The sequence below is a fragment of the Opisthorchis viverrini genome (assembly GCF_000715545.1).
Source record: "Opisthorchis viverrini unplaced genomic scaffold opera_v5_348, whole genome shotgun sequence".
Taxonomy (NCBI): domain Eukaryota; kingdom Metazoa; phylum Platyhelminthes; class Trematoda; order Opisthorchiida; family Opisthorchiidae; genus Opisthorchis; species Opisthorchis viverrini.
Genome location: NW_008752006.1, coordinates 37723 through 53997, shown reverse-complemented (window position 1 = coordinate 53997; position 16275 = coordinate 37723). Strand labels below are relative to the sequence as shown.

Genomic DNA, 16275 nt, shown 5'->3' with positions numbered 1-16275 from the left:
AGAAGGATGATATCACTGCCGTTGAGAAGCGTTGTACAATACACTTTAACCCGCCTAATTAACTGTTGGGTCTCGCGTTTTATTCAACTTAGACACGGCACATCTCTGTCAGTTTACAGTATCCCGGGCAGGTTGATTGTGGCTAAATATACAGCGTAGAATTATGGGAAATTTGAAAGGCTACAAATTTAGTCACCATATTTTCATACCCCATCCGGGGAGATGTTCACAATTCTTGGAAGCTGTACCCAGGGGTCGTCTTTGTTGAGGGTGACAAACTGTAGTGCTATGTGAAAGCAAATGAAGCTTCATTCGTCGCCCAAAGCTTACTTGTTTGGTCTCTCTCCTGTGAATTGCGCAATAAGAAACAATACTGGATCAAGTTACCCACCAGAGGATTTACTGTTGTTCCAGTATCCCAAACATATCAACCAGCTGATTGAAATGCCTTCATCCCGACTGGATGCCACAGCTGCCAGTGACAAGCACGTGAATAAGACGTGCTGCTGTGGTTCAATAACTTCGATTCAAATGGATGGCAAAGCCCAATAAAGTGTTGACAGTTGCGCCGTGGTATGCAAAACTGGCCGGGTAGAAAGAGGTAAACATGAAATGAAAATCGGTCTGGGGTATCGTTGATGACCTTTCCGTTGGTCCCAAACTTTTTACGATCGACTGAAAACAGCCTAGACTAGATCTAAACACTCATACGCAGATAAACTTTAATGAACCTGTCGGTTATCGTGACATCCAACCGACTGTATGACACAAAACCCCTCATGATTCAGCTGGAACGACATCCAAGATATCAAAGTGAGTTTTGTTGTCAAGAAATTTTTGTCGAGCTTGTGACAAGAGCCTAGAATAGAGTAGGCTTAGGAGAACAAATCAACCAACTGACAAACCAGTAGGTATAGGAATGGTTCAAACTACGTACCGGTGATTGTAACGTAGGTGGTAAAACGAAGGAGACAGTTAACAGAAAAGGGCATCTATCTAGCTGATTTTTCGCGGAGTTGGATCAACTGATATCCTAGATGCGTAAACTTAAGCCGGAAGAGAGTGGTCCGCTACCGTGACAGTCACTGCCCGCAAAGCGATTGTAAATACAGCAAGCCATATAGAGGAAAATGTTGGTAGCTCAGGTAGCGTAGATGGTTGTTGGCTTGTTCGCTGAGCTGGGCAATTCGATTGCAAACGTTTCATCACCAGTCGAGGTGATGAAGATGAGGTGCGTAGTGGTGATGAGGAGCGTAGTGGTGCGTAGCGGTGGGTTATTGGTTGTGCCTACAAATTGCTCAGCTCAGCGAACAAGCGAACGACAGCAAGCCATTTAATTGGATACTTCCAAGACTTTTCGAGCCTGTGAAATTCGATTAGTGCATAGGCGAACGGACGCATTCCGCACCGTCGTAATCACATCAGTACACCAGAGTGAAGCGTTTGCCGGGACTTGTTAATAAGAGAAGCGGAAGTACTTTCACTTCACACCAAACTGACTTTATCCGTAGTGGAACACAAGAATACATAAAAGTAACTATGTTTCATTAAATCATACCTGTACAGTTTACATCTGATCAAGTGAATTTGGGTATATGCTTCGGAAAAATAATAATGAAAATAACCACAATGTACCTCCTATGTGTACAGAACGTTGGGAATGCCCAAGTTATCTTACCACAAACTAGAAACAGACATTTGGTTGCACCTCTCTGTATTGTTTCGGCCAAGCTCGTAGGAGACACCGGGATTCACTGCCCTGTGGGTCACTGTGTAGTCCGCATGATTAGTTGGATCTCGGTACTCATAATGGTTCCATTGGGATGGTATACAGGAAGCCGACGGCTTTGTGCTCTCCCAGACAAGTAACTCCATATCAGAGGGCCGATTCATGGAAAGACAAATTCCATCTGGCAAATCGCGAACGTTGATGTGTGAAACAAAATCCAAGTTTCCCTCACCACCAACTCCTTTGACAACGAAGCGGGGATCAGTTGCTGTTAGGCCCTCGGATTTACCTAAAATGCGAGCATATACTTCGCCTGCCATACCGATTCTGGTGCGCACCAAACTACGGCCCGACTGAGACCACACGCTGGTTTCCATAGCACCGGACACCTCAACGGATACTACAGCAAGTGCATCCAAACCAAGCACAAATCCTGCAGCAAATGCGCTATACTGACGTTCGTCAATCAGTGGACGTAATATTTGTAAGACGGGTGTAGGGTGGGAAGGAACGTGCCATAGTAGATGAAGTAGGTCACTCATACCTCCCGAAAAGATCAACCATGGAGGCAGAATGGTATCGAACTCGGTGAGCCCGAGGCTAACCCAGGCTCCCTCGTTTTGAACTGTTTTCTTCGGAAGCACCCCTAGACCAAAGCTTCCTGCAAATGTTTCCAGGCCTTTTGCGCTGACATCGAACTCAAATAACTTACTTTCACCCTCTGCATTCAGAAGAGAAATTAACAAGTTAAACTTCCGAAGCTCTTTGTCTGGGCCATTGACCAAATGTATTAAGTACTCAACAATGAAAGAGCCATTCACATTGAACAAGTCCCCATGAACGAAAGTATTATATCCAACGTCGGATCCGTTACCACCTGCAAGGCCAGCCCAACCACCAGCATAGCCAAGTAAACAAGATTGGAATTCGCCGGAACCCACAGAAACGTTCTCTCCCAGACAGTTACAAACCGATGCTGAAAGTTGCTCCGCGACACAGCTCTGCCTCACCAGTAGACGACAAGCGCGAACAAGAGGCCAGCGCTTCTGGCTGCTCAACTGCCTCAGTAGGTCACTGATCATGTGCGCGCAGGGATCAAGGGTAACCAATGCATTAAATAACTCTATACCTAAAAGTAGGTCATCTTCCGAGTCTGATGGGATACTTAATAACTGATCCCTCAATAATGAGCGTACGTTGGTTGTTCTGATGTTGGATCTGAATGCATTTGAGAACTTTATATCCTTATCCGCTGTCCAAATTGAGGCGAGTGTGCGCACAGCAGCTGCACGCACGGGAGGGTAGATATGTTCCGAATTCGTTACTATTTGTAGAACCAAATCAAATAGTTCAATGGCCTTCAGTTTCTCCGTCGCCATCAGACCGAACAGGAGCCTCGAATTAAGCTTGTAACGGTCCTCCTCTTGCTGCTTTACCGTATTAGGTGAACTTATCAGTAGCTGCTTTTCTGTGATCCCAATGAGTTCATTTCGTAACTCCAAGTGTTCTTCATACAACTGTGGCCACAGATTGAGTAGCGTGCTCAAACAAACAGTTTGGTGTGACCAATCAGAAACTGGTTGGCAACATTTTAACAATCTTACGTACGTATGAGATGTCGGTTGGCGTAGGTGGGTCAGTGCTGGCCACAGTTTTGAAAACAACATTTCACGAGCAATTACTACCTCCTGAGGCAAACCGTTGGTCTCAGTCTTTTCAACCAGAGCAACTTCAGTGAGCGCTTCCAAACGTTGTAGAACGACCGTAACGCAAGTTGGAGTACCACAACCAATCAGCACACTAACCAGTTGGTCACGCCAGGATCGTCCCTGTCGATATAGCATCTTCGCCTCGGTAGCAGGGGGACTAAGCATTGAGGCGAGTGTAAGGAGATCCACGGCACTACGATGGTTGGGTAGACATCGCAAGAATCGCGTCAGTTGCACTACCGTATGCAGTGGCTGTAGTGTCCCCAAGCGTTCTGAGTGTAATGCATTGCGAGCGTTCTCGATAACATTACGCAGTTGGTCAATTGTAATAAATTTACCATTGCCATTGCCGTCAGGGTTGTACAGATGAACGTTCAGACTACATGCTTCCAAATCGTGCTCGAGAGGGAATGCAGGAGCCAAGTGCACGGGCATGTTCTCGGAACCTGTTAGCTGCTTGGCCATCTGAGTGAAAGGGATGGGAAATTGAGAAGGTATACTTAAACTCTGAGTCTAGAATCATTGTAGAGCAATACAAACCACAAAAAGTTCAAGCCACAAAAAGTTGATGGATTAGGGAACGAATAGGGTCAAAAGGTCACTTTGAAAGGCATACAGCGTAAACCAAGAGGAACATCCGTTGGTCCTGTCTGTCCGCCTCACAATCCTTTCAGGCAGTTTCAATTTCGCTATAAGAAAACTGTTAAAAACGGACGTTGAAGCAGCATGGATAGTCAGATGTTTGGGGGGAGCCCACAGGAAGCACTGCATGCGTGCCAAGTTTGGTAGTTAACAATTCTGTCTAAACAATAATGGGAATGGGACCTAATATACCATTCGTCCGAGTCTGGTAGAAAACTGTTGCCCATGAATGAGAAACGAGTAGTCGAGGAGCTTTGCGCTTCTCCACAAGTGCTTTCGAGCTTTCCGCTGCAAAAATATCTCAAGTTGCCCCGTAAACAGACCTGCCTTCTGAATGGAAGGCAGAGAATACTAGCACTAAGACACGCCTTCGGGCAAGTCCGAAACACCATTTGCTGTCTTACTGGGCCAGTGCTCCATCGACCGAGCTACCGAGCACACTATCCCACGAAGAATCTAGTCACTGGGAGTTCGAATGTGATCCTTCAAGTACTCTTCAAATGAGATAATACTAGAACAGCGTCAGCAACGTTATTGAGCACTTTTCGTCACATCCACACCAAGCCAGAAGCTGGTAACATTTAGCTACACAAAGGGTTTCCGATAGCTTAAGAGTGTTTTTTCTCTCGTTCTATATGAACGCGTGTTGCTCATTTCATGATTTGCAGAATCCCGCTGGATTGCATATTGAATAAATTCGCATGTGTTCGTGTTCTGGAAGTGTCCAGGGGGAGAAGGGAAATGGAATCATTGTGGCTTGCTGCATTTACATTTACATACAGACCAATGAAATAGTGCGGTGGTTCTCCTCACATCTTATTTCGGACTCAATCATTGTCAAAGCCGAAATGTAACCAGTACGAGATGAAATTCACATTCCTGGTGATCATCAACCAAATATGCCAAGATCGCCCGACCTAAAATCGACTTGCGCGAACTCACATACCAATGTCTTACCGTCCCTTCAATACCCATATGGTTGGTCTAGAACTAAGAGCCACCTAACAGGCAACAACAACTGAAGGAAGGGACCGATAGTAGTCGGCTTAGTTATAACGTCACTAGTGAGTCACATTCAGACCAAAGTGATCCGATTGAGGTCTTTCCCACGCACCACACATGTGTATTTTATTTTTTCATCCATACTGTTGTGCCTAAGAAGAGTACAGGTGAATCTCACGTCTATAATATGCTTCAATTCAATGTACTTCACAAAGACCACCTGACACTGCAGTGGGCACAATACTGTAACTATGGATGGGTCGTTACTTCACATAACACTAATTTTAAATGGCTGAACTCTGAGGTGGCCTTTATGCAGCCCATTTGGTTGGGTAAATCATGGGCAAGAGGTTCAGTTTAGTCCCTCATTGCCACAAATCCTGTTTGTGTCTTGACGCTATTCTCCGTTTGAATAATTGAGGGTCACAAAGAGTAAATCCGTTGCCAACAACGGGCTCTAGAATGGATAACATGAGGGGTTTGAACGGCAGTACAGCACAACCGTTTGACCAAAAATACGAGGCGATTGAAAACGCGGAATTTACAGAACTCCGTTTTAGGAATTCCAACATTTTAGAAATGGAAAATTTATACGTAGAAAAATGGATCTGTAGTTGCAGCAGCTTAATCGTCTTCCTACTGGTTGATCTTAGCATATGTAGTAAAGCTTTCTTTCTTACGATAACGAATGAAATCTAATCTCTGTGGGCTTCGTAAAACACGCATAACCCTGATAATGACACATCAAGCCCTCTAGTATCCAAATGTGCCCTGTAGGGCGGAAGGAATCCGTACTTGTCATGAATATTGTTTGTGCTCATATTATCGTTTTGTATTAACCATGCTTTCGCCTTCACTTTCAGCTTATGTACGTCTATTCTTGGACAAGTAAAGCGCTTTCCATTCTACGCTATTCACTCTTGTTCTCGCGCTCAATCAGAATCGATATTATTTTCGTAACAGTACTGGTGCTGGTGTTGGTAGCTGTAGTGGTGTTTCTTCCTGGAGTCCAAATATTGTTATGGAGTCTGTGAGTATAGCCTCGAAATCTCCCATTTAATTAGAGGTTACCTCCATTTAAACCGTTGGAAGCAGCTCTGAGGCTTACACACCATTGCATTAACCTCATCTGGAAGCACTGACATTCAAACATGTGTTCAGTTAGAGTGTCGTCACACGTGGCCATTTGATGCGGTTTATGTGATTGAGCGATGAGTGGCGCTATAACTTCCTTAAGTGCAAGTTAAACACACTGCTAATCAGTTTTCGTGGCTGAACGGTCAAGTGTCCAGACAACCGGCCAGTAGATCGTGGGTTCGAAACTCCCTGGAGTTTCGCGAGATGCACATTGCTGATGATTCCAAGTAAGGATGAACAAGCTGTACCGTGCTTCCCGGATTTTCAGTATAGTATGGCTTCACTTACGGGAGCAAACTTCAATTTAGGATTCCTGAATCTTCCCACACCACCATCAGTTAGTTAGAGGGCATTTGGAAACAGTTCAGCCACCATGTTTTCTTGGTTACGTAGAAGCTAATTATCGAAGATGTGCCACATCCCGATGCTTTGATTTGTTGTCTTCAGCTAACCGGTCTACCGAATCATCAAAACAAGATGTAGATCCTGTTTGGAGCTGAGCACAACAGGCGAAGCCCGGCAGAACTCAAGATCATTCTTGAGGGCACAGGAGCCGTGTTGAATGGGAATGCGGCTCACCATCAGGTGATTAACACACGGACAAATATATGTAGTTTGGTTGAACAATAGGCTCTGTCCGGAGGTTGAATACATTCTGTGCACCCAAGAAAATTGGATATGGACGCCAGCCATACCTCTTGTACGTGGTACGACCAACTACGACTTGCATTAGTGTGGCTTAAACGTTTTGGAAATCGTGTAGATCGCGGAGCTTTCAAGAACGCATTCCCGGAACGACCTTCTGTGCAATCAGTTACTTTCTAATACGGTCAAAGTTTTCAATTCCGAACCGCGTTTGCAATTCACTAGCAAACCTACCTTTGAAATTAGACTATCCCTTACTTCTTCATGCCGCCCGCCTCATTTTAGTGGATGCGAGTTCACCAATTAAACAAATCGAACCGTATCCACAACCCACCCCTGGTTGTAAATACATAACTGACAAAATTGCAGACAAAAACGTGAACATTTCGCACATTAACACGCATTCAGTACAATGACAGTGATGGTGCCTAACTTCATAGACGCATCAGTAGACCGTAGTGTAGTTGGTGATGCTGGTTCTCCTGGCTCAGTGGAGTCAAGTTTTACAAAGCGGGATTAATTGGATGAAAAGTCTTCGGTTTCACTCAGTTCGGTGCTCTTACGCCAGGCTCCAGTCTCCACTACAATTATTTTTCTTACTTAAACGCCAAGTTGAGCGTAGGTGGAGTTAAACTATCATAGACGAGGAATTCAAGCGAGTTTCATGTGATTCCTTTATGAGTATCATTTTAAACTTTAATTGGGTGTCTAATCCCATGCATGAACAATTCATTTACTTATCTGGCAAGACGCCCGAGCACTGGTAGCTCGGGTGCGTCTGTTCGTTGTAGATCACGTGTCAGTTGATTTGTAAGACGCTAAGCCCTCTGCCAGCCCCTGGGACACAGTAAGGCATTCCCAAGCTCGGTCAACAGATCCGTAACCACCTGAACAACAACCGATCGGCTCATCAGAAAGATGGAGTAAATTCAGAGGAGAAACATAAGGGAAAGGAAAGAGCTCCCTGTCTGGACTTGTTCTACTGGTCGGTTCTCCAGCCCGCAACTTCAACCCGGGTATGTGTCCGAGACGCCTGTATCGGTATGTTGGGTTCTCGTTTCGACTGATTTAACCAGAGTTCACGCGCGTAGTTCAGCCGTTGCGAATACGTCTATATACTCATGGAAAGGGACCGTAGAAACTGAAACCAGTCTTCCATTTAATGTGTTTTACCCGTTGTTTAGTAATCAATGGAACAGGGTATCAATGATTCATTATGCACAGAGCTAATGAGTAATAAGAAGCAAACATCTGATTCATTCACGCAGAATTTCGATATCAAGTTAGGATGTAGTAAAATCCTGTGGCTTTCTCATGAATACTGTACTGAATTCACGTAAGAAAGCTCGCATTCCGGAACAGTCAGAAAACAGAAGATGAGAGAGTGCACTGATGGTTGCGAAAACTCTTGATATTGAGACGACTCATGCAACAGTGTTGGAAAAAACAGGCATTTAAAGTTGAAATGACTTACCTCATTGAGGTCCATTGTTGGAGGGATGTTTTCGGGTTCTCCATCGGCTACTTTAACAAGCTGTAGATCTTGCCAAGCTACGATGTTTAGCTGATTCAAATTTGTCCCAGAAACTGAATCATAGGTCTGCTTTTCGTATGCGATAGCTTGAAGTAAATCACCTTTGTGTGCATGAAAACGATAGCGTACTCTCAGTTCCCTTGTACTATGCACCTTTGAAGTAGGAATAAGGCTGTACCGCCATGTGTCTAGCGGTTTCTGTACCGGCGAGCAGGTGGAAAATAATTTGTCCACCGACAAATATTCGCTGGAACTAGTTTGAACGGTAGCGTAGGAAACGCGACATGTTCCTGCAGCTCCGGTCTCAAAACCAGATTCGAAATTTGGGTGAACAACAAATAGGTTGACCATCCCCTTGAACAAACTGAATTCACTTGTTTTTGTGGCAAGATTTTCAGGAACATGGAGCTGCTTTAACATCCCTTCTGCATCGAACTCCGCCACCGCTTCCAGACGCACCTTTTCACTGTTATCGATGCCATCCTTCAGCGTCATGCGTATATGCAGTAGTTTTTCACCGGCAAGTACAAAACTTATGTGAGGATGAGGTCTGCTGTAAACATACGGCACAACCAAAACCTGTCCGAACAGGGTTTTAAGGGGGATATCCGGCTTCGATTCCTCAGATATGTTGACTGAGTATGAATACACGTAATTAGATTTTGACTCGCTACCATGGCACAGGACATTGGGAGCCAGCACAATTACACACATGAATAAGTTTAGCATCACCGGACCGCGCGCATCAGGTATGGATATCCCTCCCATAACGCATGCACATGGATGTGCTGCACATGCGGCTTGGACCACACTTTATTCGTGCTACTATGCTTGCGCTGATTGGTTGTTTGACCTGGGATTGCAATTGGACAGTCACAGATGACACCTGATGGTCGATGCGCACGAGAGGCGTGATCGATTAGCGGACTGTTGTGCCGGCTGTCGGTCGGCGGACCGGAGGTCAAAACTTGAAATGAGCGAGTTTCATTAATTAATGTTATGGTGTAACTAACAAATACCACACATTCATGATGTTCACCGCTTATCAAGAACAGTAGTTTGCCAGGCACACAGACATACGTCAGTTTAGTGTGGCGAACTGTTTGAAGTGAAGTTAGACCAGCGTGTGCGAGGGTGAATTAGCGTTCTGGGTACATGCTTGTGACCACAGGAATAAATTTTAACTCAGCATGTTTCAAAGCTTGGAGTTGTACTGAAAGATCAAACCAAGCTATTGGATGGGAGCAAAGGTTCCAGATGACATTTTTTTATACTTCAGCTTACCTTGAACCGAAGAAGTCTAGTCGAACCCCATCCAAGTCACGACATCAGCATCCATATATAGGGCATTTTACGACCACATTTTGGCGGATGATTGTATCACAAATGACCTTTGGAGAAAGTTCACTCAATAACAGCATTCAAAAAGACCACCTTATGCAGGCAACAGCCCATTAACATTGATTTTTTCCAGTTGGGGATAGCAGTGTACTGCTAGTTTCCATGCTTGGCGACGCGATACACATAGTCGTAACAACAAGTTTAAGTGAACAGAATAGTGTTTGTAATGATGACCAATTATATTTTCATTGAATTCTCTGCCAAACCATCTCTTATGCTTAGCGTACAACTGGAATTGGGATAGTGCAGGTCGATACTGACATTCGCTTCTATGTGTGCAAATTTTGCGCCATTTTATCCGGTTCCTGAAGCTATTTCTAAAAAGAGGGCATAGACTGCCGTTGGACACCTCAATGACTGTTACGGCCTTCTAGGGGATGCCTTCTCTTACCGAGTAAGCTGTTCGTCTAAGAATTTGTACACTTTGTGTCCTGTGGTTTCGGAATTCCAAGCTCTCCTCGGGCTATGACAGAGAAAGCGTAGGTAGCCTGAGAACCAGGAGAAGTACTGAACTATGCAGAGGTACTCAACGGCCACGGAATAGTCTCTCAGTGCTTCAAGGTTTTCAGTTTCTGGACCTCGATCCAATTCAGATGAATAATTCCTAACACGACGCAACGGCTTATAAAACCGTAACCGAAGGGCGGTGCTGTAGTGGGGAAAACGGGATGATTTTTCTCCCGGACGAAGCACTTGAGTAAATCGATGGAGCACTTCATCAACAAGAATCAGGTAACGGAAGAAGCCTCCATTTCAGTAGAGTTCTGCTTGACCTAGCTGCTTGATTTTAGTAAATGTTCTTTCAGTGCAATACGTTTTTCTCCACGATTGTATCAATAAAGGACAAAAATAACATCTTTACTTGTCGGATCCAGTCCTTTTGTCTCACTAATATCATATACGAAAGTTCCAATTGGAATTCAGTTGAGTCTCCCCTTAACACCAGATTAGTTTGCAAATGAGTGTATTTCCCAAACCTTGACTAATTCGGGTTCAAGTCGTTCAAAAAATGTACGAAAAATTGATAAATGTGCCTACCCGATGAGGCCTAAATGGTTGAAATCGATTGAATGATGTGGAGGAGTTTCCACCAGCCTGGTGGGAAGAATGTTCTCTCTCGGCAATGTACTGCAATATCTCGAATATATCGAACCAACTGAAACATGAAATGATCACTGTGCAATTGTTTCACATCTGGCCGAAACCAGTCGTGTCATCGACAAAGAGCAATCTTTCGATATCACATACCGGGTACTTCTGAACTGATCACGACTGGTACGATTCAGACTACTATCGGTCGCAGAGGCGATTAAAATCCGACTGCTAACCCATAACTTTGCGTCCAAGACAAACTTGTGTGATCTCTGAACTTGAACTGACTGTGTATCATAATCCGTGACAGCTTTTAACGTTCGCCTGATGCTGCTTTTCTCTGCGGGGTGAAATTTTCATTCTGAGAAGTAATCAAGCGCGATTCAATTGTGTTTTATAATCACGTGTGCTAAGTCACACCAACTGATGCATTTGACTAGCTAACCAAAAGAGGGATACCAGTGGGGGGGGGGGGGGAACGAGAAAATCACTAAATTATGTGTTGCGGTGTCCCAACCGTCCCAGTCTAACTTGATTTCGAAGGCACCTCGCGGTGCTCGCACGTGATGCCTCGAGCACGTGCCAAGCTGTCCAGTGCATGCGATCGCCAACGCTGCTCGGTTTACGTGTTCATGATGGGGAGGCCTGCAGCAAAGTTTGGCCCACATGGTTGCTTCACCAGAATGAACCCAAAAAATATTCACTATGAGGATTTCCGGAAAAATGCACATCTGAAGCAACATTGTGTATAGGCCCTTCACCAGGTATGATAACTCATTGATGTTAGGACTGTCGCAATATTTGTATCTACTAGGCGGTGGCGTCATCCAACCAGTAACGCTACTTAGGGTCTGACATCGCTAATCACGACGCGAGAAAACGGTAATTCACACAGTGTACCAATGGGGTGTGCCGAGATCACACATCACCCCTCCCAGCTACAAAAATGATGTATTCATCTCCCAGCCTATTAGAAATAAGGCTTGAATACGCTGCAAAATGACAGTTTGTAAAACAAAGTCAATCGAATTCTTTGTACTTTCTGTGTAACAGATGATTTGCTTGCTAGATTTTTTTAGTTTGTAGACTTTTTTGAAAAAGAGATCGTCGTGTTGAAGCAGAACTAGACTCATATTGGATTACAGAAATTTTGCTTGTTACGACATAAACCTCCAGTAAATCGAACCCGTTTATCCAGCGAATTGGAGAGTTCCGACAAGCTTAGTAATATCTTCAATATCTATCAACTCTGAGGCCTCTTGATGTATTCACTACCCATTCTAGAAGCTGGATATTTAATAACGCAAAGCCTAACTGTGCGGATATCTGACAACGCTACTATTTGCGGCCATTAAATACAGTGAATGCACGCGTGTTTCGCTCTCCTTGCTTGTAAAACGGATCGAAAGTGGCAAACAAACCACATAGACAAACATGAAAGTAGAGTACAAAACTACGTTTGCGTTTCGTAAATTTACTGTCATATAGCTTATTCGAACCTTTCTTATCAGTCTAGTACTATGGCGCTTGGTGTGCTGAATTCCAAACCACATAGACAAACATGAAAGTAGAGCACAAAACTATGTTTGCGTCTTGTAAATTTACTGTCAAATAGGTTCTTCGAATCTTTCTTATCAGTCTAGTACTATGGTGCTTGGTGTGCTGAATTCAAGAAAGCTTAAATACTCACATTATTCTGTGAGTTATTGATTTAGTCCTGTAGTGGTGTTCAGCCTTTGAAACCAGCAAACAGTCTAATGTCACCCGGTTGCAATGAATTCTGAGCACTGGCAAGTGTAAAAACCACATAGACAAACATGAAAGTAGAGTACAAAACTACGTTTGCGTTTCGTAAATTTACTGTCATATAGCTTATTCGAACCTTTCTTATCAGTCTAGTACTATGGCGCTTGGTGTGCTGAATTCAAGAGAGCTTAAGTACTCACATTATTCTGCGAGTTATTGGTTTAGTCCTGTAGTGGTGTTCAGCATTTGAAACCAGCAGACAGCCTAATGTCACCCGGTTGAAATGAATTCTGAGCACTGCTGTAGCAAGTGTAACCAGTGCAACAGATTTGTGTCTGAGAGTTCGTATCCGGTCTTCAACTACTTTGGACCTTCCATACAAAAGATCATAATAGTTTCAACTACCTGCCTGCGACAGCGCCTTTTCTTACCAGTTACAGTAATGGGCTTTTATCCTTTCAGACACTGCGCTACAATAAGGTTGCTAGTGTCTTCCGAGTAACATGTTTCGCCCGAATGAGTTTTAAAGAATCTATTTGGACTCAGTTATTCAACACCATCATGTGTAATTGCTTGAAATTAACAAAAAACGTTAATCCAGGCCCCCGTTTATCATAATGCTTTATAATATCTCCGCTTCTGGAGCTTGAGGTGTGATGTTATATCTCAGCAAATCCTCTATCCTGTTGGCTTTCTTCGGAAGAAATTAACGCGCATCGGTTGACAAAATTTCACAATGACTAGATGGCTTTTCAAGTCCAATTTACGACGAGCAGCCAACCACCTGGTTGTGTTTGAGAAAAAATAAATATGGTTTTGTGCTAAACTGTACTTCGAAAAGTAGTCCATGGCCCCAGCTGCCGGTTGTTCAGCATTTTGAAACTGGATAGAAACTTCACTTGATTTCCCATAATGTGTTTCATTCTATAGATGGTGTCCGATTTGGGACTAATTGTTGTTGTCAATGCTTCACAACCGGTTGCGATTCCGCGCTCGACAACTTAAAGTATCTGCAACAATGTCCTGGTACTTCAGTGATGTTGAAAGATTTGAAATTCCGATAGGTTCGAAACAGCCCTACCTTTTTTGGCATTTGGCGAGACCGCCGTCGGGGGTCTACCGAAGTTGGCGTTTCTTGATCAAGATTTCACTCTTGTGAGAATTTTTAAAGGAACGGTTGGTTTGGTTTCTCTTGCGGGTTTATCTCTCTCTACACGTCCACCAGAGAAGGACAATCGTATTTGGGAAGCAAAAAACATGTACACGTAGACAAGCTTATTAACGGACCCACTGATTTAATGTAATTATTCGTATTAATGAAGCAAATTTCATCCCGATGGACCTTGAAGCCTTGAAGCCCGTTTGAAGAGCTAAAAGTGGACTAAAATAAGTAAATGAGTCTGGATAAGCTTTGTGTGTAAGCTTTGTGCATTTTTCATCCTTCTACTGCAAAGGGTCAATGCAACTTGGGCTAAGTCGACTCATATTACCGGACATCAATTGTTAGGCTCACAACTCGCGTGCACTGGGATAGCTCGGCGGTTAGGGTGTGGACCTACTTACCGGAAGGCCCTTGGTTAGAAAGCAACCTTAGCTTCTCGACTATTTCCTTGAGCAACTTGGAAGTATCTCAGCCCTTGTATATGATCAGGATTAAGTGGGGCTATGCGCAAAAACAACAGCTGAGCGGATCGCTTTGACTACTTATCCACTGGTCAAGCCGTGAAACTTGATGGTATACAAGAAATGGTTTTTATTGTCCATTGATTAGCGAAATTTGAACGATTGATGTCATAACCAACAGAAACCCCTAAACAAGCTCCTCGTCCCATGCTCATTAGAGGATGACAGTGTATTGTGATTTTTCATGCTTACTGGTGAGACGTGTAATTTTACTCATAGGGATCAGCTTCCAACGTCTTATTTTGTTTAAAAAAATTACTCTTGTGATTCATTGGATACTTTAGCACAACTGCCGGTTGATGTAAGTATTCATACCAATATGGATTAAGTCGACAGAAAAAATCTTGCCTACAAGGAAATTTCTACGGTTGCAGGGTCCTTGGGTGGTTTTCGTCTGAATGACTGTTACAACCTTCCCCTTACTGAGTGGGTTGTACTTCAAAGACAGGACATCTGCCATGTTATGCTTACTGATCCATTCGCATGTTACGTTCGGCTTTCACCATTTGTCAACAGCCAGTAGAAAGAAGTTTTACCCCAAGACATGCCGGTATCGAAGCTTTTCTTAACTTTACCATATCTAAGCCACTGAACTGCCCAAACATACATTAATCAGGACGTAAAAGTGATCGGACGGACTTGAAACAGAGAAATATCCACCAAATAGGAAGTTGAAACTTTAAAAGTGCTATGAGTAGAAATGAAGATACGGTGCTGAGGACATCATGGCTCAGTGATTCATCCTCATAGTTTTTTGCTGCATTTCAATGAACCGATGACACCTGAACGTCATCGAAATTCTTCGTGTGATAGGAGAAGTATGAGACAGTAGATGTTAATAGACTGTTTCTTCCTACACCAGGAAGGGATTTGCGATGTATGGCTCATCATCAGCATAAGAATGTATGTACATAAACATGACTTGATAAATGCTACATTCAGAAGACTATAAACAACAAGCGGCGAACGAACTCGTAATTCAATTGTAAAGTAAACAAGAGAATCCTTATGACTAAAACTGAATTACAGGATGTCAAAGAGATGGTGCTTTTTTTCTCAGTCTCGACGAGAAGAACCAGCTACCACTGAATGGTTACGAGCAAATTACGTGTGAACACTTCTGATCTAGTGCACCGGAGCGTGAATCTGTTGAAATCAGACGTCAGTTTGGTTGTTCGTCTGTTCGCCGAGCTTGACCGCTGGATTGCAAACGTTTTATCGCCAGTCGGGGCGACATTATTAGTTGTAATGAAATGTTTACAATCCAACTACCAAGCTAAGCGGACAAACCAACTATCAACCAGCACACCCGAGCCGCCTATATTCCGCAAAATCGCCATCGGACATTAGTGGTTAAATGCATATCCAGATGTGAAACAACCTGGTGACAAGGCAGAAAAGACTGCCAAGAACTACGAGTTGTCAGTAACAAATGTAAGTATCGGCCAATTTAGTCGAAAAAGAAAGAAGTATCATATAGTTTTTGTCAGAATAACTACCCTGACAATCAGTCTAGCTTAGCGATTACGGCCATACCATTAGTAACCGATCGTGCAAAGCTTGCTTCTCAGATGTAGATAGGCCTCAGTGTTCAACGGGGGAGAAATGTGCACTTGTCTTCTGAGAACCAACCAAGAAAATCAATCAACCTCCAAGAGTTTTCCACTGTAAATGCCCTAACCACCAGAAAACTTGCGTAATCTTGAAATATATATTGCTAGGTGTTCCAGTACTGGGCAATTCTCCGAGTTTTACCATCCGCTTTCTAGTCCCCTCATTGGAGAACCACATACGCAAAAAATTGTTATGTGAGAGTGCATTACTGTCTGCGCCGTCGCTGTTTGCCAACCGTAACCTTGGTCATCCATTACTCTACACCATCATAAGAGCCTGTCACGTGTCCGGCGTGGGGGGGGGGGGTTGAAATCATACCGGCGTAGGGATTTGGCTTTAAG

The 16275-nt window shown here is 43.7% G+C and overlaps 3 protein-coding genes across 3 annotated transcripts in view; 2 read left to right on the top strand and 1 right to left on the bottom strand.

Moving 5' to 3' along the window:
- Positions 1-300: 300 nt before the first annotated feature.
- On the top strand, positions 301-552 carry T265_10240 (hypothetical protein; the record flags this gene model as incomplete). Its single annotated transcript, XM_009176557.1, has 1 exon — positions 301-552. One exon carries the CDS (start codon positions 301-303, stop codon positions 550-552), a length of 252 nt encoding a protein of 83 aa, XP_009174821.1.
- Positions 553-1510: 958 nt separating this feature from the next.
- Positions 1511-9188, bottom strand: T265_10239 (hypothetical protein; the record flags this gene model as incomplete). The annotated part of the gene is made up of 2 exons (XM_009176556.1): positions 1511-3903; positions 8339-9188. The coding sequence occupies 2 exons, from the start codon at positions 9164-9166 to the stop codon at positions 1675-1677; spliced, it is 3057 nt and encodes a 1018-aa protein (XP_009174820.1).
- T265_10238 (hypothetical protein) overlaps positions 2703-16275 on the top strand; it is a gene marked incomplete at both ends in the record, with an annotated part of 17868 nt that continues 4295 nt past the window's right edge. The window contains one exon of the mRNA XM_009176555.1: positions 2703-2795. Within this exon, the coding sequence (XP_009174819.1) occupies positions 2703-2795 (93 nt within the window). The remainder of the gene's footprint in view (positions 2796-16275) is intronic.